The sequence below is a fragment of the Drosophila tropicalis genome, unplaced genomic scaffold, assembly GCF_018151085.1.
Source record: "Drosophila tropicalis isolate 14030-0801.00 unplaced genomic scaffold, ASM1815108v1 contig_878, whole genome shotgun sequence".
Classification (NCBI taxonomy): Eukaryota; Metazoa; Arthropoda; class Insecta; order Diptera; family Drosophilidae; genus Drosophila; species Drosophila tropicalis.
In genome coordinates this window covers 112,889-140,032 of record NW_027173374.1, presented here as the reverse complement: position 1 = coordinate 140,032, position 27,144 = coordinate 112,889, and the positions used below count along the sequence as shown (strand labels likewise).

The window sequence follows — 27,144 nt, the reverse complement described above, 5'->3', positions numbered from 1 at the left end:
GATAAAGTTAACAAAAGCGGCAGTAGCAGAAGCGATTCGTGGAGATCGAAAAGCCCTATTTGGAGTCTGGTCGAGGGGTCCTGGTTTTAACTGCTCCCTGGCAGCCAGCTGCTATTATGTGGCACAACGGAACTCGACTTAAATGCACAGCGACAACGATGGCGACAGGTTGTCCTGCTGCCTGCCTGCCAGTATTGCTCCTGTTGTTGGAGCCATCCTGCTGTGGCCACCAGACGCCACTCATATGGCGACGCCACGCCGTTTGCCAGCATTACCGGTATTTACAATATTTATTTTAATATTGCAATTTCTTTTTTTTTCTGATATATTTTGTGAGAGGAGAGTGGGGAAGGAGATTGTTCCAAAAGCCGACTCCAACCCCATGGCATATTGTGTGTTATTGTGCCAAATTGTTTATGAAAAATTGCGTATGACGACGACGACGACGATGACGACGCTGCCGCCGCTGTTGGCACATAAATCAAGCCGCCTTGGTTGAGGATTTGGGCCAAACGGCTCGACGGGTAGTTCAACGGCTCGGGTGGCTCTGGCTATGACTCTGTTTGGTAATTACAATGTAGCCGCCTGTGAATTTAACGATCTGGGGGCCTGGTGGGTTACCCAGCAAAAGAAAAGGCGGAAACACAACAATTTTTGGTGTGAGTGTGTGAGGGTCTGCTGCTGAAGAGGCCATGCCAAAGGGTTGGGCTTGTTTTTGTTGTTGGTCAGCTTGGTTGGTCAGTTGGTTTTTCGGTGCGTGCGGGCGGCATGTTAACAAAAGTGTGAGCCAAGTGGAAAATAACATTAAAAAGGACCATAACAATAACTAACAAAGACAGCAAAAGCAAATGGCAATGGCAAACCCGAAGGGCAAACTGCCCTAAAGGCTACGGTAGACCAAAAGATAGACAGAGATGGGAGACATGCGAGGGTCCGAGTCAGAAGAATCAAAAGCAGGAGCGGGAGCTGGAGTAGAAGCAGCAAACGCCGGCCCGACAAAAATTAAATGGCGCGAGAAAATTGCATGGTCGGTGTGCAGAGAGTGAAGCCGGTTTACATAATTGCCAAAAGCGAATCCCCACAAAAAAGGACCACATACAGGAGACTGAAGAAGACAGTGAAAGAGTGAGAAAAAGAGAGAGAGGAATGAGAAAGATGTAGAGTTTTCCAAGAATGGGCAACAATAAGTGAACAAGTTCATATGAATTTTCGCAAAAACATATATTGCTTCACATATTCGGCCACATCCTGAAAGTATGCAACATAATCAGATAAACAGCGAATTAGGTTTAATATTACATTTTGCTCTCCATTATATTCGTAATAAACATTACACAACAATTTTACTTTCCTAATGTTTTCTTAGCATCGATTTGAAGGTAATCTCCGCATCTAGTCAAGAACATTAGATAAAAGTAGATATCTTTTAGTCAATTCCTGATTAACAAATAAAACCCCCCATCAGATCCACATTTACATTTTTTTACATTTAATAGGTGCTTTATGTTTGTTTTTGTTTTCGATTGTTTATTTCCTAGTCATTATTTATTATATCTGATCGCTCCCATATTTCATTCACTGACTGAGTTATACTGGGCTTACAATTATCGAGAATTTACAGTTTTTTGTTTAAAAAAAATTCACTGAAAAGAAACAATTTACTGAGCGGCTGGCTATAAAATGCAATATTTAAATGCTTAAAAACTATAGAGATATTCCGTCCTCGGCAGTCGTTTAGCAATTGTGACACTTGACGAGTCCCACCTCGTCACAATTCATGCATTTGAGGGCCACAAATTCGGCCGTGAAGTGATTCCTGTGCACAGACTTCTTGGATCCATTGCACGAGGGGCACGGCAGTAATCGATAGCCACCGCAGGTCTGGCAGGTATATGTGCTGGCAATCGATTTGTACGGCTTAAGCAGCTGACGCAGCTCACCGGATTCGTTCAGTCGCTCCACTGTGTCCGCATCGCCAATGTGCTGACCCTCCACATAAAGCTGGGGCACACGTATGTGTGTGGATTGCATGCGTTGACGCATCTCGGCCTGATACTCCACACTCATGAATACATCCCGCTCCTCAAACTTGACCAGGAGAGTGCGCAGAATCTGCTTGACATTGGCACATTTCGTATAGGTGTCCCGTATGATGCCCATGCTGGTCGTGTACAGTACAACCTTGCCCAGATCTTTCTCTTTGTAGCACTGTAAATAAAGCCAGAATCAGGGGAGAAGTGGCAGGAAATGATAAGCAGTAGTTCTAGTTTTTTTGTTGCTGTGTGTCTGTTGTATTAGTGTTCTGGAAAAAGCAGGTCACAAAAAAAAAAAAACAAGCTGGAATTCGCCACAGAGCTCAGATTTTCAAGTTTGTCATGGTCAGGTGGTGAGAGAACCCACATAGAAGCATGGCCAAAATGGGGTCTCATAGTCTCGTTTTTATGGTTTTTTTTGTTGGGTGGAGCTAAAGTGATTTACGAAATAAAACGAGAAAAGCTGTTTTGCCTCTATCCCTCGACCTATGCTAAGGAGGCATGCAACTTGTCTGTAACGGTAATCTTCCGTCAAACTGCAAACTGCATGCTGCATATACATATACATATGTATGTATGTATATGCACTCACTTGAGTTCATTAGCTTGTGGTCACGTAACAACAGAGACCAGCACAAGACAACTGACCAAACAGCGCTACATGTCACTCAAAATCCTATTAATCAATACAATTAAGCAATAATAGGAAAACTGCTAGGCAATCGACAGACATAACATGCACACACTCACACTCACACACACACACACAATGGCTATCTAAAATCGATGCATCTGTTTGTTTGTATCTGTATCTGAATATCTGGAATGTTTTTTCCCCCTCACTACTAACAATTTATGATGGCTTATTTTGTAAGGCTGAACCGGTTAGTGAGGAGGGGGGCGGGACGAGGAGGGAGTTCGCTTATTTCATTTGACAATTAACATTTCCGTTAGTTGGCCAACTTTGGTGACGTCTGCTTTGGCTAATGAACCAGAGGAGCCGCAACTCACCTATCAATGAACTAAGCGTCCTCGAACCGGTGTGACGAGAATATGCTTGGCCATAAAACGAAGAAAGAAAATTAATGGAAAACTCAGAAAAAGAGCGAGAGAGAGAGTGAGACGGAAACAGTAATGCAGAAAGACCCAACGGATTGCAGCTGCAACGGGACATTGTCAAAGACAAAAGCGAGAAAAATATTTCATCTTAACAAAAAAAGAAATAATAAATAAAAAGCAAGAGCCAACAAACAACAAACAGGCTGCGGTCAAATGGAAAGTCAACTTTTCAGTTCCAAGTTGTTTTTCCGAATTGAATTTTTCAACAATTGGAGAAAACCACCATCAACAGCAACAAATTGTGAAGTTTTTTTCTTTCTGCTTAGCTAATACCTGATTAAAGTTAACCTGCCCTGTGTTCAATGTCAACTCAAGGCATTCATTTGCATGGCCAAAAAAAGAAGTAAGAAAACGACGGAAAATCCCTGGCAGTTTTAGCCGAAAACTCTTATGGCTGCCTGGCTGTCTCAGTGGCAACAGCAGCAATCTTGATGCAGCCGCAACTGCCGCAGCTAAATGGGGGAAAAAAAGAGAAAGCAGGTCACTTGTATGGCCAGCAGCGCAGAGTGATTGCCAATCGATGAGTTGAGCAACAAATATATATCGATATAGAGGCTAATACCAATGCCGCCGCAGCTCTTCAAAAATTGCTTCTCGAAGGTGACAAAATGAAGTCAAAGAGTGAGTTGTGTTTTATTTTGTTGTCGTTGTTTTGGTTTTTTATGTTTTTCTGTTTATTATGTTTGTCGGTTTCGAGATTTGAGCAAACAGACCAATTTGCCAGACATCAAATATCCATCTTGTAAATGCCCGACGATTGCTCTAATTATGGCTTTAAGCGACGGATTCAAGGGCTAACTGCCAATCACTCAACACAATGCCAGAGATTAACACTTTCGATTTTTACTACACATTTTACTTATTGTGTTGTACCATAATTAACCAGGCAGCTCAGCTTTAGTGACTGACTTCTTTCTATTTGAGATCAACTCGGACTTGGCTAATTTACATGTGAACCGCTATATAAGGCCATAAAACATTTCTATTCATTTTTTTTTAGCCATCAGAGCTTAATTTATGCTGATCTCGCCTCTTTCTCTGTTACTTGGAAGGCGGGCAAAACATTCCATCAATTCATCTGGGGTTTTGCTCCATGGCACCGAAAGTGAAATGCAAGAAAGCAGCAGCACCAGCAGACACAACAACAACAACAACAACAGTAAACAAAACAATTAAAATGATCTAAAATCTGAGTAATAAATTAGATAAAGGGAAATTTTCTAATCTTGGAAGTGAAATGAGCGCGCTCAACTAATAAAAGTTAAAAAGCATAAAAAACAAAAGCAGACAAACAGAAGAAGAAAACAAAAAAATGTTAATATTTATGGACTATTGCCAGAGCAGAAAATAAAATAAAATAATCTTGAAACATTTTTTAAGCAATGATAATAAAAAAAACTGAAGTGATGAAAACCAGGTGGAAATGGCAGAAAAACGTTTTAGATATAATCCATCGATTAGGAGACAAGTTGTGAAATGTTTGACTGCAATAACTGCAATAAAAAATGTTGATATAAACCAGATAAATGAAATGATAAACTTTCTCACTACAAAAAATGATAATTTAGATACACGTACAGTCAAAGTAATATGAAATCAGATGATTAGTGGCTATTCATACATATGTGAAATTATGTTTCAATCAGCATAAAAATTAGTTCCCAGAACACGCCTCAAAGAAACTCGGCACGGAACTTCGGCATTATCGTTATTGACAAGATGTCGACTTTCTTTCTATAAATTAGCTAGTTTGACTTTTGTCTCTAACTGCACAACATTAACTGGTGATTAGCCAACAACAACAACAACAAGACCAACAACTCTACAGGCAGCATCTAAACTTTAAATCTCTTGGGAAATGTTGAAGAAAGAAAACCCCAAAAAATAAAACGAATAGAAATGACTAGTTGGCGGCAGTCCGACTCAGGTTTATGTCCATAGATACATCTGTCAGTCGCCATGCCGATATCTAAATTAGCTGGGGCGCTATCTAAGCGAAATGTAAACGTGAGCTAAGCTCAAACAAAACGACAACGACAAAATAAGCCACTTAACGGTTTCCATTATAATTGAAGAAGAAACTGAGAGAGAGAGAGAGAAAAAAAAAGACGCTTGAAAGCAGAGGTCTGTCACGACACTCCACTCTGCACCACTCTGCGCCACTCTACACCACTCTACACCTCACACACAGTTCATTAGATTACGAATTAAATGCGCCAAGTGCGAGACATAAATACAAAATGTGAAAGATACTGATTGAAAAGCAGCCATCGACTTCTCTATGGTGGCGGCGGCATTTGTTAGATACGCAGCACTTTCTCCCTGTAATTGCCAAACAATTTGCCAAAACATAAATGATGCTCAAAACCTAGCCCTCTGATTGCATCATTTCAAAACACAAACAACTTGCGACTGAATCGTGGGAAAACTGATGATTGAATTTATGAAAAGCTAAGTTACCTTGGCATTGGGTTGCTGCTGGAACTGCAAGAATGTGGCTATTCCATTGCGCACACGATTCTTGACACCACGCACTGTGCCTTTGGCCGAACGGATGGTTGATTGTGTGGAACTGGAGCTGCATCTGACATCCCGGTAGCCGGCAAAGACATCTTGTTGTTCCGCTAAACTAGCTGCCGCCAAATCCGTATCTCTTTCATCTCCGTGGCTTGTGAAACTGCTGAAGTTCTCGTGCTCATGAATGTGAAAGCTGTAGTATTGATCATCAGCGTATTTGTAGTTGCTGTGGTTGCCGCTGGTGCCGTTACTGGTGGTTGTTGGCAGAGATTGTGGTGCCTCATCGTCAGCGGTTTGCACAAAATTGGCTCGCTGTACAGCGGCGCGTAATTCCTCGATTTTCTCTTCGCTTAGAGACTCGCGGGATAGGCTGCGACTGGACGATGAGTCTGTGTCCAAGGCGAAACTCACTTTTGGTTTATCCTTGACCTCAACGGGACTTGTATACTGTACAATATAATCGTTAGCTCCACGTCGATCTCTTATGTCCCGCAGCAGGGAGTCCGGCAAGAGGGCTCCTAGCATTCGCATTGATTTCTGTCTCTGACGCAGCTGTCCACTGGGCTTGGATGCTGCCTGACGCACATATTCCGTGGTGCTGCAGTTGACGGAGTCGCTACCGAGGGACGAGGGACCACTCTCTTCACTGTCATCGGTCATCAGGAGGCTGGAAGCTGGTTTGACCGGACCGCCATTACTCTCCAGGTCACTGCCATTGCCACTGTCCGCTGTTTCGCTGTGCGTTGAATATTTCTGATATTGATCCATGTAGCAATTGGCCTTGCTGGGACCTGCTGCTGTTGTGGGTGGCAGAGCCGCTGCTTTTTGCACCACCATCATCACTAAAGGAGTCGTCTCCTAACAATACACTGCTTATGGTTAATATGCGTTTTCTGGTTTGTTGTTTGGTTTATTTATTTATTTGTTTGTCTAATGCAAGCGTTCAATGACTCTAACTCTTTTGGCCGTTGCACCCGTCGTCGCATGTCTTTATGCTTCAGCTCTTGTCGTTAGACTGTCTCGAGTTTTTCATGCAGCACTGAAAAAGCAAACCACTTTGATAGTGGCTCATTCTCTCTTTCGATCGCTCACAGTGTTTAAAGCCATTTCACCAGCCGCATTCAGCTTTGTCTTTCTCTCTTCAGAGATTCAGCAAACAACTTCCCCTCACATTTTATGCTTTCTTTCTATCTACTGCCATCGTTTGCCGCATTGCATTAGCAGCGCGTTATTAGATTTTGTAATTTCTGAGCCCCCCTTTTTTTCCCTAGACCGAAATTGTTTGTCATTAGTGGCAAAAGAAGTTTCTGGCCTTTTCGCAAAATTACCAATTGACTGAGATCGAGAGCAGCTGTCACTTGCACGGCGCGTGACTGTGGAATAGACTAAAATTGGTAGAACATCTTTGGACACGTTATGTTTACGATTAGAACATGGTGGATTCATTTGGCTACATTAGAGTTTCGTTTGGCAAGCGTTAGAAAACAGTTAAACTATCAAATTGGTTAAGCTCAGCCATAATTAACTAATTTTCAAGGCTAATTTAAAATTCTCTGTTATGAATATGAACTTAGATCTATGTTTAGATCCATTGGTCATTGACTATTTGCAACTTGAGTTTGAATTGATGAAACTGTAAAATGTATAAATAGCCTCAATCTACTTTCAGAGGACTCTTCTTCTATTTGGTAATGAATTATGAAATAATTCAATATCGCATATCATCCGATATTCATGTTTAATTAATTTTCGGCTTGATAAAAGATATTGTTTAACTGCAAAGCCTTTAGATAAATAACTACAAGATTTAAGATACAAAATACATATATCTCATCTCAGTAAATTCATAGATAACTTTATATTTTTTGTTTATGTTTATTTTTTTGGTTGAATGAAAAGCTTATCGAACAAATGTACATGATAATTGAAACAACAAATTCATTCAGCATTCAACTATCTATTTTTCTATGTTTTGGAATTAACATTTTCTTGGTAGAAATTTTTGCTATCAGACATTTGTGAACTGCGGAAAAGACATACATAGAGTTTTCTACAATTTGTGCACACAAAAAAAAAAGAAAGAGTTTTGAAAAAAACAACAACCGCACAATCAATGCAAATGCAAAAGTTTGGCTTATCTCTTGTCGATGGCTTTTGGCTAAATCAACCAAATATCACGTAGCTCTTCAAACCGACAAACTGTCCATCCACGAGCCAAAAAAAAAAAAAAAACCAAAATGAAAAAAGTCACAATAAAGATTTGCATCTAATTGAGGAAAACTGACCTACATTATCTATTAATAGAATGCCAAAAATTCGACATGCCTATGCACATATCGAGCCATCGTCTGCATTCCGCTTTACTACTACTATTATTTGATCTATGGAGGCATTTAAATACTTGAGACTTTAGTTTCATTGGGTCGTGTTTATCGCGTTTATTTCGCTGTCATCAGAATTTCGAATGCCCGATAATATCTGGCTGGTATCTGGCTATATCAATGCGATGCGATGAAGCGCGTGCGTCGACGGTAATGTGTGTATAAAAGAGCAAGATGCATCTCAAGTTGCAGTTAGTTTCGATTATTGTTAAGGGCAGCAACATGGCTGGAAGACGAGTTTTCTCCATTATCTTGTTAGCATATCTATTGTTATTAACAGTAGTTAATGCCCTGGATCACGGCGCAATGCTTTGTTCCAATGACAATGCTCCCGTATGCGCCCGGGGTAATGACGAGTATTTGTTATTCAAAAACGAATGTGATTTAAGGAAGGCTCAGAATGAAAATCTAATTGGTGGACCTCTGTGTAAGTAGAGATTAGATTAAAATCTTAATAGATGCAATTAATTATTTGTGTGTGTGACTTTCAGTTGATGTGGCTCTGCAATACTGTATACCTGGATGTGATTTTGAATGCGAGAAAGAGTTTCGACCAGTTTGCGGTGTAAGTGTCAATACAGCAGAGCGTAAGACCTTCAAGAATCGTTGTGAAATGGCACGAGCTTCATGCACGACCAAATCCGATTGGCTGGTATATAAGTGGGATGTTTGCCCCACCAAAAACACTGAGGTGGCTCAACACACTGTCTTGGTGGGTGAACGTAAACGTTCTCGTCCAGTGCCCTGCACAAATATCTATCGTCCGGTGTGCGCCACTTACGCTGGCGTGAAATCAACATTCTCCAATGAATGTCTGGTCAATGCGGAAAATATCAAAACCCAAAGAAGTAAGAAGTGATTGAAATTTCTACTCCAAGCTAATGTATGCTAATAATCCTGAAAAATATTTATCTCTCGCAGACTGGCGTATTGTTTCGGAAGGTTTATGCGGTGAGGATAGCACCAAAATGAAACACAACCGCAAATACAAGCCAAAGGCCAAACCAAAAGAGGACTCGGACCGCACCAAGCGTAGCCACAAAAAGCGTAATCAAGTGGAAGACTTTCAGATAGCCGAGGATGCAGTGGAAATCTTTGCACCATCGACATTCCATACCCAGTTCATCAGCAATACGGGGACCATGGTGAAAAGTTACTCACTACCAGCCCGCAAACCCATTGTGATGTCACAGCCCAAAATCAGAACCAAATCCCAAGCCAAAAGTCAAGCGAAACCCTGTGTCTTTAGCAATGAACCAGTCTGCGGCAGTTTCAATGGCGAGAGCCGAACTTTTTCCAATGTTTGTTCGCTGATGGAGTTTAGCCAGACAGTGGGCAATGGTAAAAACTATTTGTTTGGTTTTTTGTAGTGGTTTGTAATTTCCCCCACGTTTTTCCCGCAGCTTGGACAATTTTGCATGAGGGCTCATGTAGACACTGTGATGCTCCTTGCCCAAATATCTACAGCCCGATTTGTGCCAATCGCAATGGAATCAACTATACAATCATCAATAAATGCTATTTAGAACGCGTTCGCTGCAAGGATCCAAATAGTTGTAAGTAATCACTAATAGCTTATAAAGACGTACGACTAACCAATTCTTACAGCTTGGAAGATCATAAAAGATTCAGAATGTGACGAAATTTCAAAGGGCTTGCCCACAGAATCCTCACGTCAATCCTCGCTTATACCAAAAGTTCTATACACATCAAAGGATCAGCCAACTGGTACCACAAAATTAATGTTCCGCAGAAGAAAATTAACAACAACAGCAGCACCTACAAAAAGAAATGCTCTGCCTCGTAAAAAGTTGAAGAAAATTTCCAAATTAACAGATATTAATAATCGCAAGATACGCAAAATAGATTTGTCAAGTTTCGAGGGCTATCAGAATTCTTTGTATGACCACTCAACTGAGGTATCAAAAATGTGGTCATCGAATGACAATTGGCTGATTCAGCAAACTCTTGATAATGTCAAGAGCATGTTCAATAAGAAACCAGCAAGTTTTGCAAAATCGCAGAGTGAGAAGCAATATTATTATTATCCAATCAACAATATGGAACTAACAACGGTCCTTCCCGAAATTACAACCACTCAACTGCCAATTAATATGAATGAACTACTCAATCTGGCTAATATTGATTCTAAAATGTTTGATGTGATGAATGAAGAGTTGCTGCGCCCAACAACAGCAACAACAAAAACACCAAGGAGAGTATTAACAACAAGTAAGCCAAAAACAACCACACCTTTTCCTGTCCCTCCAACAACGTCTTTGGATACTACAACCACGACAACAGAAGAAGCCACCCAAGCTACAACCATAGCTCCAGAAGAGATGACAACAGCTTCTGGCATATTGTCCACCTCAACAGAGCCAACGACTACTACCTCTACGGATGCACCTATCGAAGATTCCACAACAAAAGTTCCAACAAACAGCGATGATTACATGGCGGAGGAGCCACCAGCGTCCCCAAGAAGTGGACAGACCTCCATTTACGGACTGGATAAGAATTCATTAATTATGCGCCTCTTGCGAGCCAGAAGTAGACAAAATGTTGTATTATAATCATGGTATTTGAAATAATAAATAGTAAGTAAGCTGGGGAACTAGTAGTTAGTAAAATGGGGTAAACATCCACTAAGTTAAGTTAATTATTAATAAAGCTTATGAGGTAAATGGTAAAAAAAAATCACAACTATTTGAATTCCACAAACATTTCATGACTTGTAGATGGCGCTGCTAGCTTTTGGCGCCAGCTGTTGAATAGTAGCAACACTTGTTGTTCTCAAATGTGTATGTGCTTAGCCTACTCATCGCCATATGAAAGCTACATCTACAGTTGATATTTGCTTTGAAGCGGTTTAAGTTGAAATTTAAATAGCATCATAAAAAATTTATTACATTGTCTATATATTTGAACTATATTTAAATTATGCTTTTGAGTATCGAGAATATTGTCCTTAAAGGTTTTTGAAACTCGAAATACTTTAGAGGCAATGTTTCTGTGAAAAAATGTTTTCCTCATATTAGGCAAGAAAACATCAATTTGTTTTGTATTCAAAAAGGAAGACATAATTTTTCCAACTCTTTCCATTTAAACGATCATTTTAAGCGACAGAAAAACACATTTATTGATTAAAACAACCCGCACATAGATATTTGGAATTCCTGATATAAAGGCATGTCAGATAAATTAATTTTCCGATATTTATAATTCAAAGCGATGAGTTGCCCCATTTATCCACTCATTGCTCAAGACTGTGACACATATCATGGATATGTGAAAGGATTATGTTTAGTTAGCTTTCTCCTTTTTTGAGATTTAGTATTGCATCTTCGTAACAACTTTCTTCCCAATATAAAACTTGAACGGATTTCAATTGCCGCAACTATATACATTTAAAATAAATCTTTCTCCCATTTTAATAAATTACAATAATATTGATTAAAATCAATTTCATTCTTTCTTCTTTTGGCTGAAATTACCTAATGCACACACACATATGCATAATTTTCATTGGCAATCTTCACACTCTTTAGTTAAATTATAGTCTTGGAATATTCTTGCATTTCTTTTAGATGAATTTTCAGCAATTTCTTTAAATCAATTTTGGAAATCATTTTAGGTGAAAGTCCGAAAGACATTGATTAAGTTTTGGCTTCTATGTGCTATCAACATGCACATCCGATATCAATTGCTCAATAGTTTTTGGTTTTTTATATTAGCTTAAACATTAAAATTTTAGCATAAAGCGTTTTGCTGAGTTTGAAAGTAAACTTGAACTCAGGTTGTTTAACCTGCGATGCACCTGAACGGAAATTTCACTGTCACGCGTTACAGACTATAACAATTTTTTTTTTATAGTGTAACTGTCGCTGATGGCCAAGTGTAGTTAGCCAATGGTCATTAGACTGTCCATCCGGCTGACAGTTCAAGAAATTTTGTCATCAATCCTGCTCCTCACTTTAGTTGTTTTAATTACTCTCGACCTTATCAAATTAATATTATCCTTTCTCAGCTCTCTGGAGTCTTACTCTATCTCTTTTCTTTTTTCTATTTTTGTATTGATCTTCAATTGTCTTTTGGCGGTCTCTGGCATATGAAAACCGTCTAAATGGTAGCACGTTCGCGTGCGCTTCGTGATTTAATATGCGTTCATCAAAAATCGACTTGAATGCAGGCTGCCAATCATTAGACATTGTTAGCCGAGATTTCGGTCGAGTTTCTTGCGGTTAAATATTTTTTGTGGCTCTTGCTTAAAAATAATGTTTTGCTGGCAATTGTTGGTCAAATTAAACTTTCTACACACACCTGCCGAAGAGTCTGTTGCTCTAAATAGCTAAAAACTAGAATGAACTTGATCTTATGTAGGCGTATATTGGCTTACGTTAGTCAAATGCCATTACCTAATGCTAATTAAGTTTGTATTGCAAATCGAAGCTAATCAATTTAATCATCTTGTATGCCAACGATCAACAATGGTCAAGAATTCATCAGTTGAGTAGCAAAGCAAAAAAACTAAATGTTTAGCCGACAAACTGAACCAATTGTTACTTTCACTAGTCAATAATGCAACAGAGGCAACTCGGTGGCACAACAGGAGCACCAACAACAACAACACCAACAACAACTTTCGCGTGCAACGTCTCTGGCATTGTAATTAAGACGATCGCGTAGATATATGTATATATGTATGTAGGTATACACAAACGAGCACAGGAGCAAGACAATAATTCGCAACAATTCAACTCAAAGTTTTATTTCTTTTTTGCGTAAAAATATGTAAATTGTATAGACAATACATGTGGGGCCTCTCCTCACCCCCTATCTATCTCTCTTTCTCTATGTATATACACGAGTAGCTATCTATCTGTTGGTTTAATATCCACACATTCACTAGCCACAGATTAAGCTCACATAAATGCCTTCGCACTTATTCTGATTGGTATCATTTACAAGAGTCACTGCCTCTAGCTCGGTGGCATCGGTTGTCGGTTCATTCATTGTCTCTTGTCTCATGGGTTGGCGCCAGGCTGATTTAATTGTAACAACATATCCATCAGATTCAGATACAGATATATATTATCACAATCATGGCAGCTGTATGGGGATTCACTTTCGTTTGTGGCTTTTGCTTTCAGTCACACGCAGCGGTAAGGCGGTCTATCGGTCAATTGGCCCGCTGGCTTCATAATCCAGACAACAGCAACGCTATGCGATTCAATTTTCTTTGCCTCTGTCTTCGACTTCTCCTCTCCCACTCTGACCCAGAAAGTTTTTGGTGGCATTGGCATTGGCATTGGCGCTGGCATCCACCACAAAGATCGGCAGCAGGAATTGCAATTCCGGTGCAAGCTGCATGAATTGGAATTAGACGAGTCGAAGTCAAAGACGAGATGCAACTCGTTAGTTGGCTTCGGCTTGTGGTTTGCCACTTTATGATAAAAGGAGTAGCCAACTGCCTGTTGATTGCCATTTGTATTTCGCCCAGCCAGCCGCGCGGTGTTGCAGGCTGCCACAAGTGTCGCACTTTTGTTTTTGTTTTCTCTGTGTTTTTTGTGTTCCTAAGATAACCATGTTAATGTGTCGCATGTTGGTGGCAGCTGTATTGCTACTCCTACTACTCCACTACAGCAGTGCAACTGAGGAACAGCAGGCACAAACGCAAACCACAATTAGGCCAATTAAAACGGACTCTCAAACCAAATCCCCATTTACGGGACGAGCTAGAGGCTCTTTGGTAACGCACAATGATGTCTATATAGCTCGGAATCAAAGGCAATGCTTTGATACGAGAAATTTAGTATCCTGTATCAAATACAAGGCATCGAAACTCATCTGGAAACTGGCCACCAACAGCATGGGTTTCTTTCCCAATGAGTATGGACGTGAAATGAATGAGGATAAACATCGCCTGCTCAGGCTTGTTCAGCTGGGGGAGCCTGCCGATGATATTGTTGTCTTTAACGATGCCAAGAGCCTCGAAGGTGGGTCCAAGAAAAAAAGAAAATAAAATATAAAGAAGGAAAGTTGTTTGCTTGGTGGTCAGCAGCAACGTCAATTAATAATTGCAGCAGCTTGAGGCTGCTTTGGGGTATTCAAATGATCATAGAATTCAACACCAATCCGAGAGATTGGTATTAGCCATATATACATATAATTGAGTTTATCGGTTTTTGTTTAGACAGCACCGTGCGGCGGCTATAGAGCGTGCTGATAAACCCTTCCGGTTGTTTATCGCGCGTGTTAATTAATTAAATTTTGGAATTCATTGGAAATGCGGTTCATTTCCTTGTACAAACAATAAACAAATGATGACGATTTTTCACAGAAACTAATTACGCACTTTACTTGCATTTATCTCGCAGGTGACAGCGAACTGACACGCATATATAAGTTCCTTAAGCGTGCCATGGAGACTTTCGGACGCAATCATGGCCTCCAGTTGGCCATATCGAGTGAAACAGGAGCCCGTGTCATGGACGAGTCGGGTAAGTCGAATACGGGCGATTCGGAATTGACATTGAATAATCTTCTCATCTCATTCAGAGTCACGTGGCGCGCGCAAGAAGAAGAAGTGGCTCATCATTCTGCCTCTGATTATTCTAATGAAAATTGCCCACTTAAAGATGACTCTAGTCTCGTTGCTCTTTGGAGTTCTTGGCATGAATGCTCTACTAGTTGGCGGTGTGGGTTGGCTTATACATTATTTAAAGTTCAAAACTCTCTGCAAGATACATCCGCATTTGGTGCAAACGCATTCCCATGTCTACGACTCTGATCCCTCGGACTATTCACAATTCTTGGGAAGCAACTCGTATACTCCTTACAGTTCTGGTCCCCATGAAATCAATGCCAACGGCTACAGCAAGGACTGGGCCACGAGTAAGGCTTATACTGGCTACAATTATTTGGACACCATCACAAAACGATTGCAATAGAGGAAATTTTAATAGAATTTGTGCCTAGTACCATCTTAACAAGTTATTTTTTTATTGTCTTGCTTTAATTAGTTAGAGTAATTTAATTGTATGGCTAATAAATTATTATTTATATGCATGTGAATACTCTCTACCAACTACATTCTTCCCCCTTACACGGCAATCAATAATACACAATTTGTGTGTATTTCATACATGTATCTACTTATGGCCAGAAAGATTTGTTTATACCAAAAAAGAAAAAAAAACAAACCCCAACTGGCGCAAGCCCCATTGTTGGCCCCCAATGTTTGCTAGCGCCTTATCAGTGGCATGCTTTTGTTTATAGAACGCACCAAAAGAAAGAACACAAATTGTTTATATAGCGATCTACGTATAGCTTACTCATAAGCAACAATATGTTTATATCGAATATACATACATATACAGAAGTAAGATATATAGGTACGATAATATCTACATATTCGGTTTGGTAATATCATTTAAGCCGCTAAAATTCAAGCTAAACGGCTGTTATCTCTGCTGCCAACACATGTAAATGATTTAATAAGGCAAATATGATTTAGACATATAGTAAAACTAACTACAAATATTCATTCTTGTTTGCATGCATTTATGGGTACGCTGCCACCACTATATGATAAGGCCATAAGTGAGTCGACTTCATCTGCTCCAACCCCTAACAGCAATGGGTTAAAAAATATTGGCAGGCGCTAAATTTATGATTCCACCAGCTGTTCTCATGCTAGCTTGACTGCTAAATGTACTAAAGAAGGATTCATTATGATGAGACAAAAGATTCACGACCTTGTCTTTAAATTGATCATAAACTTTCTCTTACATTTGTTTCTCCATTTGGTGGGCTATCTCTGGCGATTTTCAAGCCGCAAAGAGAGATGCTGCAGAGGCGACAGGTTTTTCAGCTACAAAATTATAATTGGGCAACGAAGACTGTCAGTTTATTTATGTAAATATATTTATACTTTATTCGACAATCAATTAACCATGTTTTATGAGCAAGTCGTAGCATATAATTCATATCATATTCAAGATTAAGATCAGCTCAACTTTGAGTCAAAACATTATCAAACATAATCTCCCATATAATCGCCAGAAACATCCAACTGCACAAGAAATCATTCCATGCATTAAAAAATTTAACAGCTTCACCTTATTGCCTTTCAGAACGAAATTGTTGTCTTCTAGAATCTTTATTTATAATGGTTTGAAGCCCGGTGTAAGGAGACGGGTGTAAAATCTAGATATCAAACAATAATAATAGAATCTCTAATATCGTGCTTGCTAAATGATAAAGCATTTTTACAAAGCCTTTGTTTCATGACGTTACGGATGATGAGATGAAATTTGCTCCGTCATGTCGACAAATCGTCTTTTTTAATGCAACCCGGAGAACATCATTCTAACAGCATACAGATGAACAGTGGGAACTACGTGGCCCACAGATTTACAATTGGCAATTAAGAATTCGCGACACGCTTTACTTGGCATTGCGTTACGTATGAGTTTACCTTATCTCGGCTAAGTAGTATAGTTAAGAATGATAACATCTCCTCCGTTTCGTCATAATATAAACCATTAGCCAGACATTTGGCAGTCAGTTGTCTCCAAATCAGTCAGCATCTAAACATCATACGATATGCAAGAAACGGCATTGCCCGCTTGGTTAACAAAATCCTATCTCCAGCCCAAGCTGAGATCCTTTTACCAAGATGACAAACTGCAGATCCTTAAGCTTTGCTCAAACGCAGCAACAGCAAAGGGTGAGAATTATGTTGGTGTAATGACACGTGTCCATGTTGAATTTACCGATGGAAATGGTGGTCTGCAGAAGAAGACTTATGTACTAAAGGAGGCATGTCCAACTGATGCTCCACAGGCGAAACTCTTTGCGGAATACAATGTGTATACACGCGAAATGGATATGTATGAGTTTGTGCTGCCAAAAATGGCGGAACTACTTAAGGAAGTTGGTCTAACTGAGAAATTGCACGCTGATGCCGTATGCGTTGATCGGGAACTGTGCATAATGTTGCTTGAGGATTTGTCGCCACTCAAGTACACCAATACCGATCGAATCAAGCAAATGGATCTGGAGCATACAAAACTTACACTGGAAATGCTTGCGAAATTTCATGCAGCATCCACAGTGCTTAAGCAGCGGTATCCAGAAGTCCTGGATGGGAACTTCTCTACAGGATTCTTTTCACGCGGTGTCACCGGCTACAAAAAGCTTTTTTTCCATACTCTACAAAGGACTGTTGCGGTATGTAAAGTCTCAGCCAAAACTGAATTCTCGCTACTACAACAAAATGGAGCAGCTTTTGGATAATATAATGGAATACGCTGCTCGATCGTACGATGTCGATGAGAATGATTTCCAGACCTTAGCCCATGGAGATTGTTGGACAACAAATGTGATGTTTAAATATGATGACAAAGGCAAACCCTCTACTTGTTTGCCCATCGATTTTCAATTCAGTACTTGGACTTCTCCGCTGGTCGATTTGCATTACTTTTTTAGCACATCCCTGCAAGAGGATGTACTTAGTCGACAAGCTGAATTGATTCAACACCATTACTACGCCTTGAAAGAGAATTTGCAGATACTCAATTATGAAGGCGCTTTACCTAGTTTACATGAATATCATCTACAGTTCGAGCGACGTCGTTTTATGGGTAAGTTTCACTAAAAGCAATTTTGTTTTGATTGAAAATTTATAAGACTTATGCCTTTTCTTTAGCTGTGCTGATCTCTACAGTGTTTCAACCATTGATGATATACCAAGGCAAAGAGGAACCAGACTTTATGTGTCTATATGATGAAACACCGAAGGCTATACGTTTCCAGGATTCAATGTATGAGAGTGAAAGAGTGCAGGATATGGTGGCTAAACTGCTTTCAATATACGATGCCAAAGGATTGCTTGATCAGCAATAAAGAAAACACTCATCAACTATTAATAAAGCTTTAAAGATTTTCAAATATATAAATTTACATTATTTTAGACATAAGACAACAAGAAATTTGTTATTTTTCTCTGCTTATGCAATTAGCTATTCTGTTTGTTCATGGGCCATAAAATTTCATTAACAACTACATCAAATTGTTTGCATAACCATGATAAGAAGCAACACGATAAGAAGATCTTCAAAGATGCCTTTTAGTTTTCATGCCATTTAGCATATTTATCAGCCCACTGTGCAAAGCTTTTGCGGCCCACTTCAACCCCTAACTTCACTGATAAGAAAGCTCGGCCCAGCTGGTGGGCCATAACAAAACTGAAAGCATTTGCCTTTTGCCAGTTGTCGATGCGCGACTCGTTCAGTTGTAACTTGTGGCTGACGCGGCGTATACGCAACCTTCGCTCCAACGCAGCAACGTCTCATCGGTGGTAATCATCGCCGAGTATCCTCCTCATTGGTGGTAGGAACAAGGCTATATAAGCAAGGGCTTCACATCGAAAGCCAACAGATGGTCGCTGACGGTGTACGCGTGTGGTTATCGGAGATCAACAAAACTTAAATTAAACATTGGCAAAGTTATAAAAATCTGTGAATAATAACAATTGATTCAATATTGTAGAAAATATTATTCAAAATTATTCCGCGTACAGCAAACTAATGAGGGAATCTCGATAAAAAACCAAAGGTATGCCCCCATCAAAGTGTGGAAAACGAATTGTGTATTGTTTTTGGCAAGTGATGTGCCGCCATTAAAATGCTAAAGGCGTGAAAATTACTAAGAAACCACGAGCGGCACCGGTCGGTAAATGTTTTTATCTCGTCTCGTCTCCCTCAAAACAAAAAAATCGGGGCCGCGGAAATTCAACCAATAACTTGCCGGACGCTGTTTCTGTTTTTATTATGATTATTTTTGTTTTTTTACATCTAAATTGCAATTGACTGCTACTATGTTTGCAAGATAATCAAAGAGGAAAAGGTTTCTATCTATATAATCGTAACAATTTCCGTGTAGAACCAAACAACTTTTCCAATCTAATGCAATGTGACGTGGCACTCAAAAAAGAAATAGATTCTGGATTAATGTGACTAAATATACCAAAGATAATGATGGCAAAGAAGCAATGAACAAAAAACATTACGCAGGAAGTTGTAATTCAGTTTAGTTCAGTTCACTGAATTGAATGGAAAATGTATTTCAAATGCACATCAAAGAAAATGAGTAAAAAGGGCAAACTACGAGAGCGAGAGAAAAAAAAGAAAACCAATTTTGTGAAATTTTTTGGACACGAACCATTTTTCTATTGCAATTTAAGTATGAACTGAAAGCAATTAACTTAATGACCACCTGAATGGATGGAAAATAATTATATATAATTGATTTTTTTCCCCTAAAATGGAATTCTTAATGTTTGATAAGCAATCCAACAAAAGTTCTAATCATTAATTGTTAACAAAAATCAATCAAGGTAGATTCAAGGAATTTTTTACAATAAAAAAATTAATGTGAATTCCATCTTAATATCTGTTTATTTGAAGATTCAAAACGAATAGCAAACTAACGAAGAAGTCTATATAGTTGGATAATTTAGATGCAAAAGTTTTGCATACCAAAGGCTAAAAATATGCTTCAACCGAAAATTTTGCCCTGCTGCAATGCAACGGCTTTTGGTTGGTTAAAAGTTTCTGTTCGTTCAATTTTGTGCATAAGTTTGGTTTGCTTTGTCGGCTCTTTGAATGCAATTTTCTTAAATTTTGCCTCGAGCTTATAAAGTTTCTGCCCTTGCAAAGTGCAATAACATACATATAAAGTGAAATATTTTAATTAAGTTGATTTGACTGGAAAATTAACAAGTCCCTGGGCCATATGGTAGGGTAAATGAGTGCGTTTTATCCTCGGGTAAAAAGAAATTGCGTCATCGAACTCTGTGATTTTCAACGTCGTGTGTTGTTTAAATATTCAGAGCAAAAAGAAAATTAAAATGCATCTTTAATGTGACCATTTACAGATCATGTCAGCAACAGAGAACTTCTTGTCAAGTTGCATACTAAATAACCATGCACAGCTAAACAGATTCTAATAAAAGAAGCAACTACTTTATAAAGGGTGTCACTGGCAGACAAACAAATATAAAGAAAACAAGGAGTAAGGAGAAAAAAAGCATACTACTACATACACAGTGAAAAGGCAATACGTGCCAGGCAGCATGGTGAGTGTAATTGCAATATAAATACTTAAAGCGTCGTCTTAGCTCAAGAAGCCATTACAAGCTCGGCAGATGTCAAATGGCTGCGAAATTACTTTCTTTTTTTTTAAACGAAAAAGTTTTTGTTTTCTCTTTTGGAGTTTAAACCTTCTTCTTCTTCTGTATACAATTCCTGAAAAGGCAATCTATCAGCTGGAAGTAGGGGGCCCCGCAGTCATATATATTTATAATGTCCTCCCCCCTACCAAGTTTGCAACCATTGCCAGAAAGGAAATAAAGAGAACAACAACTGCCACCGCATGCCATAAATAACCCTTTTATAAAATGAAAATCTTTCAAATAACACCAAGACTACAATAAAATGAAATCTACCTGTAAACTTTTTTTTTTTTTGCATTGATGGAGAATACCAATCCTTATTTCCTGGAAGTAATAATGGTGCATACGGAGCTAATTTAACTTTAAGAATTTTTTATGTTTTGATTACATTTTTATAGGGATTCACTTTATATTAGCTTATGTATTAGTCTGCAGCATTCTCCATTCATGTAGTTTTTGTAAAATCGCCACCAATTAATAAAGTAAATATCCTTGCCACAACCAGGGTCAACACACATACACCCACACACAGACAACAGAAAGGTTCGTCTATATAAATTGATACATTTATCAGCAAACGCCGGCAATATTTGTTTGCCAACAAATTGCACAATAAGGGCAATAAAATTCATCTTAAAATAGAAAAACACGATGGCCAAACATCAACATCCGTCTACAAGAGGGACCCACCCATACATATATACTACATATATGGTATATATAGATCAGCTAGCTGAAATAAATCACAATCAAAATAGCTGAGTCAGACTACCGGCAGGAAATTGGTGCTTGCCTCTTTTGGTTTACTCTTGAGTAGCAGTTGGTTAGAACTGGTTGAGTGTGCCTACCCTTAAAGACATTATTTTGGCTTCCCTTTTTGAGCTGCTGATGTAAAAAATATAAGTAAGATGAATGGGATACTCTTTTATTACTGCTCCTGGCATTTTCTAAAAAATTATTCAAATTTTGTGACAACTGTCAGAGACTTGATGGTTACTTTGCATAATTTTCGTTGTCATCAAGTTTGTCGAACTAAGCATTGAAAGCAGCTGTATAAGTATCGGCAGAAAAAATATAATAAAATCACATTTGTATGGCTTGCTGCAAGGGACATGAAAATTCAATTTACACCTCGGACAAGCGTAACAATAATTCCTAAGATTTGCACTTTGGCAACAAATTGATGAACATGAAAACTCTCTATAGACCCTTTTGTGCTTGACCTTTTCGTAGAAACTTTTTATTATTTATTAATGCGAAAGACTTTAAAAGTTTTGTGTTGAGTGTGTGGTGAACCTCTTTACAAATTTAAGATGAATAAACTTTCAATTGTTTAAACGCAACCACAAACTCAGCTCAGATGTGTAAATATTTGGCAATTAATTTTGTTTGACCAACCTCAAATTGGGTTTTTTAAGTTCCAAGTTTTCTTTGTTTTGTGGGAAACTATATATGTATCCTTGGATCCTGGAAATGCAACAGAAATGGCTTTAATACATTTTCCCTTGCCCTAATTTCCCATGGGTGAAGAGTAGAGTTGCTTTTTTCATGACGATTGAATTGGCAAGATTTATTAGCGCCTCATTTATCGCAGATGCCAATTTTAATGTATACTTTTAGGCGGTCTCTGTAGAAGACACACTGTGTGGCATCTTACACAGCCATCAGCACATCAGGCACATTGTGCCATTTGCTTTTATTGACACTGACAAGTGCGCATCCATTTTGGTGCATAAAATTACGCAATTATTTTTGGCAAACGTCGTCATTTATAACCTGAATGAGCATCAAAATGTTCTCTGTCTGTTTTTCTGCCCGTGTGTTTGAGCTTAAAGCATCTTACTTTAATATCAAAAGTCCAAATTAACTTTTCTCTACCTAGCAAAACATCGATGGCATTATTATTTACTTTATCCTGACTTAATAAGATTCATGAAGCTGACAATGAAAATATGCTGCATAATTAAGAAAGCAAAGCATTGCCTATGGCCTGAAGACTTCCAATTAACTGTAAGAAAATTATGAAAAATCTTTCCATTCAAAACATGCCACAAAGAAAATTATACGAAACAAGAATCTAAAGAGCAAATAGGTTATAATTAAACAGAAGAAAAAGAAATATTCGATTAACATACATATTTGTTTTTAGTTTGTTTTCGTTTAAGGATTATACCTCGTGGTTATATATTTTGCTTGTGACCTTGCTTTTTTGGTTAGCTATTTTTAGGGTCAATTATGGCGTTAAAATTTCAATTCATGTCAAATGAACATAGACACTATGCTAGAACTTTCGTACTTGGCCACCTACTGGCACCAAAAGGCAAACCAACTGAATATGATGGTTATAAACATTAATGGCAAGCGGGATAGAGGCCCAAAGCCCATAAACCTTTTGCTTAAGCAGGTGGAATTGGCGCGTGCGTCAGGCCAGTCTCATAAATCATATACTTGTATGATGATTGTTGGTGGCTCACGCAATGTGGAGGAGAACTCGAAGTTATTTGATTGATTTTCGTGGTTTGTGTGGTTCCCCTGCCATACATAGAATCTAATGTGTGTGTGTGTGTGCCCACTCTTTTCCATTTTTCTCGCAGATTGTGACTGTGAATCAAACGGAAACTGCGCCATTACTCCCCGATACCAATTCGGAGGACAAACTGAGTGATTTTTCGCAGAGCAGCAGCAATGGTGACAGTTTTCAATTGCTTAGCGAACGAAATGCATTTGACTATTTGGACCTGGAAGTGGCTACAGTTACCCAAGCCACGAGCATCAAAATGATAGAGAACTCAACAATGGCCAACGCGAGCAGTTACAATGCAACATATAATACAACCACCCTGGACCCGGTGTTGATTGAACGCTTCTTAAGGAATCGGGCCATAGATAATCCTTGGTTTCACATCCTAATCAGCCTGTATATTGTACTCATTATCTTTGGAGCGGTTGGCAATATTTTGGTTGTCATTGCAGTGGTTCGAAAGCCCATTATGCGTACAGCCCGCAATCTATTCATACTCAATTTGGCCACATCGGGTAAGTGAGGTCATTAAAAAGTTTTCTCTCTTCACATTTGCCACTTATGGTGGCCATTTTGGTTTGTTTTTTCTCTTTTGGTTTTCGGTTACAGATTTACTATTATGCGTGGTGACGATGCCGCTGACCCTAGTGGAGATTGTCTTTAAGTATTGGCCATTTGGGTCATGTTCAATACTCTGCAGAACGATTGGCCTGCTACAGGCTCTTTGCATATTCGTATCGACCATATCCATAACGGCAATAGCCTTCGACAGATATCAGGTTAGTAAGCATGCAAATATATTTTGTTTTGTGAATGGGGGGATTTAATCGACAGAGTTATGAGCGGGTCCGGATAATAATGCTTAAATAGACATAACAATAACAATCGATTGAGTAAATATTTGACAATTATGCAAAGAAGAAATAAGTGTGCCTACTTATAAGTTTTTCTGTTTGTTTATCCTTCCCTTATTCATCCTTATCCAATTTCTATGCCCAATCGTTTACAGGTCATTGTATATCCCACACGAGACAGCCTGCAAGTCGTTGGAGCATTCTCCATATTGGTTTGCATCTGGTTGCTGGCCCTTTTGCTTGCCACGCCCATGTTTATATTTAAGAAGCTAATCAGTACGGAGACTCCAAAACTGTTGCAACAGATTGGCCTACAGGAGAGCATAACATTCTGTATTGAGGATTGGCCCATAAATAATGGCCGTTTCTACTATTCAATCTTCTCGCTGTGTGTACAGTATCTGGTGCCCATTCTGATTGTATCTATGGCCTATTTCGGGATCTACAACAAGTTGAGAAGCCGCATCACCGTCGTCACCGTGCAGAGTTCGGCACAGCGTCGAGTGGAGCGTGGCAGACGGATGAAGCGCACCAAATGCCTGCTGATCAGTATTGCCATTATCTTTGGGGTTTCGTGGATGCCGTTGAATATATTCAATTTGTATGCTGATATGCAGCGCGGAGCCGTCACACAGAATATGCTTGTTATTTATGCAATTTGCCACATGATTGGCATGAGCTCGGCCTGCTCCAATCCGCTGCTCTATGGATGGCTGAACGAAAACTTCCGTAAAGAATTTCGAGAACTAATTTGTCAGTGCACTTTCTCCACTAATGATGATCTTACCGGTCCAACGACAGGCAGCAACATGCAGGCGGTGGCGGCACGTCGGAGGCGCAAACACGGCGCCGATATGTCCAAAGGAGAGCTCGAGCTACTGGATCATAGTTGCCAGGCGATTGCTGCCTCCAAGCGCGGTCCTGGAGCTTGTGGCGGTTGTGGTTGTTGCGTCGGTTGCGGCGGCGGTGGCGATGGTGATTGCGAGAATGGCATCAATGGCATCAGCATGGCCACCACCGATTTCGTGACAGGACATCGAAATGGCGGTAGTAGATTGCGCAGTGCGGTGACCGAGTCGGTGGCTCTAACCGAGAATCCTATGCCCACGGAAATAGCCATGGATTTAATCATACCCACAGAGCAATCTAAACTAATGCCACGGTAAAATGCAGTCGTATATTCTCCTTCTTTTTCTATATGTTGACTAGATGAAACTCCTTTCTCCTGTCCACCTCATTTTCCGAGAACTAACCTTAACCAAGTCCTTAGCGCCATTTGTGTTTCATTGTTATAGTTTGTCTTTTGTATTTGTCTTGAAACATTTCATCCTTAAGTTGATTCGATTTGCATGCATCAAGGTTCGGTGACTGCAATAGAGTGACGTTCTCTGCTGTTGCTCCTTTATTTTTCCTTTTATTATTGCATCACAAATCCAGTTGCAGTTGCTGTTCCATTGCATGCGTTTGACATTTATTTTGTAGAATATTGTTTGAACTTGTAGTTGCCAATTGGCAAGTTGCCTGGGCAACTCGAGATTTTCTATTGGCATTTTTGTACAATCGTTTGTTCTTGCTGCCATTCATTATGACTTGAGTGTGTGTTTTTTTTTGCGCATTTACAGTTTGGAACAATACTAAAAATTCAAAAATTTGCAAATGTCCTTCAATTGCGTTCAACAGCTCACCATAAAGGAAACAACCACAAAGAGCCACAAACACTCTACAAAATCTCATCATCCCAAAAATGAGCAGTTGAATATTAGAATTACTATTTAAAATTACAAAACCCAGACATAGAATTAAAACAAAATAAATATTTTTCGAGTGATTTGAAGCCAAGCTGAGTTAATTTTAAGTTTAAACGAATGAGCCACATAGAGGAAAGTACTTAATTAGATGTCTAAATTGTATCAAAGTTGCTCCAATAACTAGCATATTTAGTATATAAGTACACAGTGCTTCAAGACAAAGTCTAAACATTGTTTATTTTCATGTTTTTCATTAAAATATCGGCTACTGTGAAATTGAAATCTAATTGAAAGAGCCCCACAATTACATTTCCGGTACATTTCCGATAGAGTTGAAAAACTATTTACACTCGAATTTAGTTCCTTAACTCAAGGTTCCTATGTAAACCAAAAATTCTATTATTTCAAGTGTTTGATTAGCATTTAAGTTACATACTTAATATGTTATATACACCAATATTGATGTGCAAAATACAGGTCATTCAAATCTCAAATAGTCTAAGCAGAATAAAATGTCACTTAAATTATCTTTAAAAGTAAATATATAATACAAGAGTTTCAAATTAAAATATTTAAATGTATATAAATAGCATAAAATTTAAGTATAATCTTCTATAGACCTGAGAATAATATTAACTCCTCCCGCCACCCCCACCACAAATAAAAACCATCGTCTACATGTTTAACATAATTGAGTTAATTTTCGTTTTCATGCCGGTAAGTATTGCGCATATAATGGAATCAATAAATTGATCCCATAAACCAATTAGTCCAAGTCCTAAAAGTAAGCTGGTCGACTCTAGGTGGCTGAAATTCTCATATGTCTGAGTAAGTGGAGCAAGTGGACCAGGTTTAGCTAACACCGCTCAAGACTTTAACCTTTGGCCAAGCTTTTGTGTTTAGCTTTTATAGCCTAGCCAGTTGGCAGACATCTAGTATACATACATATACATACGTAAGTTTGTGTATACAATGCGATGGGGTAAGTGCAAATGCCCAGAAGGCTCAGTGAACCCGTTGGAATGTCAACCAGCCACAACATAAAATGTTATGGCCTATAAAAATGGCGTAAACGTAAGCATACTCCGATTATGTGTGTATATATCATAAATATGCTGTGTATGTACATTCGGCAAACATGACATGAAGAGTTGACAGCGGAAGTTGTGTGACGACGTTGACACAAAAGCCTTAATGTTGCCGCAGTAGTATCCGCCTTAAAGGAATCCGCAATACACATTCATTGATTAGACCGCAGGGTAAGCGGAACCACCTCTATATGTAGCTTTACCCAATCAATCAATGTCATGCAAAGCCTTGAGCCTCTTAGATTTATTCGCTCATCAGTCTTCACTCATCTAATTTGACACCTTTCCTAAGATGAAACCTCCCAAAAATTTGGTTATACGTTTATTAAGTCATAATTGCATTTCAATTGAGGTCTCTAAGTCTCGTTAGAGGGCTACATAATCACTTCATAATCTGAGTAGCTCTCTCAACTTGGACCTCACAGTGTGAAAGGTCAAACCGCATCTCAGCCCTTAAGGTGTGTGTGTGTCCGTGTGTGTGTGTGTAGCACGAACGTGACCAGTGGAAAATGTAAAATGTTCCCACAGTGACGGGTCCAAGTGAGAAAATAAATTAATTAAAAAATTTCTATGATGTATTCGTGATGTCGCCAAAAAAAGAGAAACAACAAATATAAATTATTATTTTTTGGGGGTACGACT

General features: G+C 39.0%; 5 protein-coding genes across 8 annotated transcripts; 4 read left to right on the top strand and 1 right to left on the bottom strand.

Annotated features, from left to right (window-relative positions):
- Positions 1–1,512: 1,512 nt before the first annotated feature.
- LOC137585101 (glutaredoxin domain-containing cysteine-rich protein CG31559) lies at positions 1,513–6,614 on the bottom strand. The gene is made up of 2 exons (XM_068300753.1): positions 5,613–6,614; positions 1,513–2,208 (listed from the first exon to the last, which is right to left on the bottom strand). The coding sequence occupies exons 1-2, from the start codon at positions 6,507–6,509 to the stop codon at positions 1,735–1,737; spliced, it is 1,371 nt and encodes a 456-aa protein (XP_068156854.1). The 5' UTR covers positions 6,510–6,614; the 3' UTR covers positions 1,513–1,734.
- Positions 6,615–8,209: 1,595 nt separating this feature from the next.
- On the top strand, positions 8,210–10,750 carry LOC137584620 (uncharacterized). The gene is made up of 5 exons (XM_068300105.1): positions 8,210–8,477; positions 8,542–8,898; positions 8,972–9,391; positions 9,454–9,606; positions 9,659–10,750. Exons 1-5 carry the CDS (start codon positions 8,225–8,227, stop codon positions 10,624–10,626), a joined length of 2,151 nt encoding a protein of 716 aa, XP_068156206.1. The 5' UTR covers positions 8,210–8,224; the 3' UTR covers positions 10,627–10,750.
- A 2,887-nt stretch (positions 10,751–13,637) lies between these two features.
- On the top strand, positions 13,638–15,003 carry Osi1 (Osiris 1). Its single transcript, XM_068301680.1, has 3 exons — positions 13,638–14,049; positions 14,431–14,553; positions 14,612–15,003. The coding sequence occupies exons 1-3, from the start codon at positions 13,638–13,640 to the stop codon at positions 15,001–15,003; spliced, it is 927 nt and encodes a 308-aa protein (XP_068157781.1).
- Positions 15,004–16,636: 1,633 nt separating this feature from the next.
- Positions 16,637–18,015, top strand: LOC137584878 (uncharacterized). The gene is made up of 2 exons (XM_068300464.1): positions 16,637–17,700; positions 17,766–18,015. Exon 1 carries the CDS (start codon positions 16,661–16,663, stop codon positions 17,351–17,353), a length of 693 nt encoding a protein of 230 aa, XP_068156565.1. The 5' UTR covers positions 16,637–16,660; the 3' UTR covers positions 17,354–17,700; positions 17,766–18,015.
- Positions 18,016–18,377: 362 nt separating this feature from the next.
- NPFR (Neuropeptide F receptor) lies at positions 18,378–26,060 on the top strand. 4 transcript variants are annotated; one of them, XM_068300065.1, is made up of 7 exons: positions 18,384–18,673; positions 19,995–20,195; positions 22,886–23,327; positions 23,422–23,591; positions 23,822–24,395; positions 24,468–24,828; positions 25,289–26,060. In XM_068300065.1, the coding sequence occupies exons 2-7, from the start codon at positions 20,193–20,195 to the stop codon at positions 25,302–25,304; spliced, it is 1,566 nt and encodes a 521-aa protein (XP_068156166.1). In that variant the 5' UTR covers positions 18,384–18,673; positions 19,995–20,192; the 3' UTR covers positions 25,305–26,060. The 4 variants fall into 4 exon arrangements, with proteins under 4 accessions (XP_068156164.1, XP_068156166.1, XP_068156163.1 ...); XM_068300063.1 differs by having other exon boundaries at positions 18,378–18,448; positions 23,822–24,828; XM_068300062.1 differs by having other exon boundaries at positions 23,822–24,828.
- Positions 26,061–27,144: the final 1,084 nt, after the last annotated feature.

Excerpts from the sequence above, each read along its gene's own strand:
- LOC137584620 (XM_068300105.1), top strand. The coding sequence starts at position 8,225 with ATGCATCTCAAGTTGCAGTTAGTTTCGATTATTGTTAAGGGCAGCAAC. Across the intron at positions 8,899-8,971 it reads AAATATCAAAACCCAAAGAA|ACTGGCGTATTGTTTCGGAA; the intron begins GTAAGAAGTGAT and ends TATCTCTCGCAG. Across the intron at positions 9,392-9,453 it reads TAGCCAGACAGTGGGCAATG|CTTGGACAATTTTGCATGAG; the intron begins GTAAAAACTATT and ends TTTTTCCCGCAG.
- LOC137585101 (XM_068300753.1), bottom strand. The coding sequence starts at position 6,509 with ATGATGGTGGTGCAAAAAGCAGCGGCTCTGCCACCCACAACAGCAGCA. Across the intron at positions 2,209-5,612 it reads AGCAGCAACCCAATGCCAAG|TGCTACAAAGAGAAAGATCT; the intron begins GTAACTTAGCTT and ends CTTTATTTACAG.
- LOC137584878 (XM_068300464.1), top strand. The coding sequence starts at position 16,661 with ATGCAAGAAACGGCATTGCCCGCTTGGTTAACAAAATCCTATCTCCAG.
- NPFR (XM_068300063.1), top strand. Across the intron at positions 23,328-23,421 it reads ACTCAATTTGGCCACATCGG|ATTTACTATTATGCGTGGTG; the intron begins GTAAGTGAGGTC and ends TTTCGGTTACAG. Across the intron at positions 23,592-23,821 it reads TAGCCTTCGACAGATATCAG|GTCATTGTATATCCCACACG; the intron begins GTTAGTAAGCAT and ends AATCGTTTACAG.
- Osi1 (XM_068301680.1), top strand. The coding sequence starts at position 13,638 with ATGTTAATGTGTCGCATGTTGGTGGCAGCTGTATTGCTACTCCTACTA. Across the intron at positions 14,050-14,430 it reads CGATGCCAAGAGCCTCGAAG|GTGACAGCGAACTGACACGC; the intron begins GTGGGTCCAAGA and ends TTTATCTCGCAG. Across the intron at positions 14,554-14,611 it reads CCGTGTCATGGACGAGTCGG|AGTCACGTGGCGCGCGCAAG; the intron begins GTAAGTCGAATA and ends CATCTCATTCAG.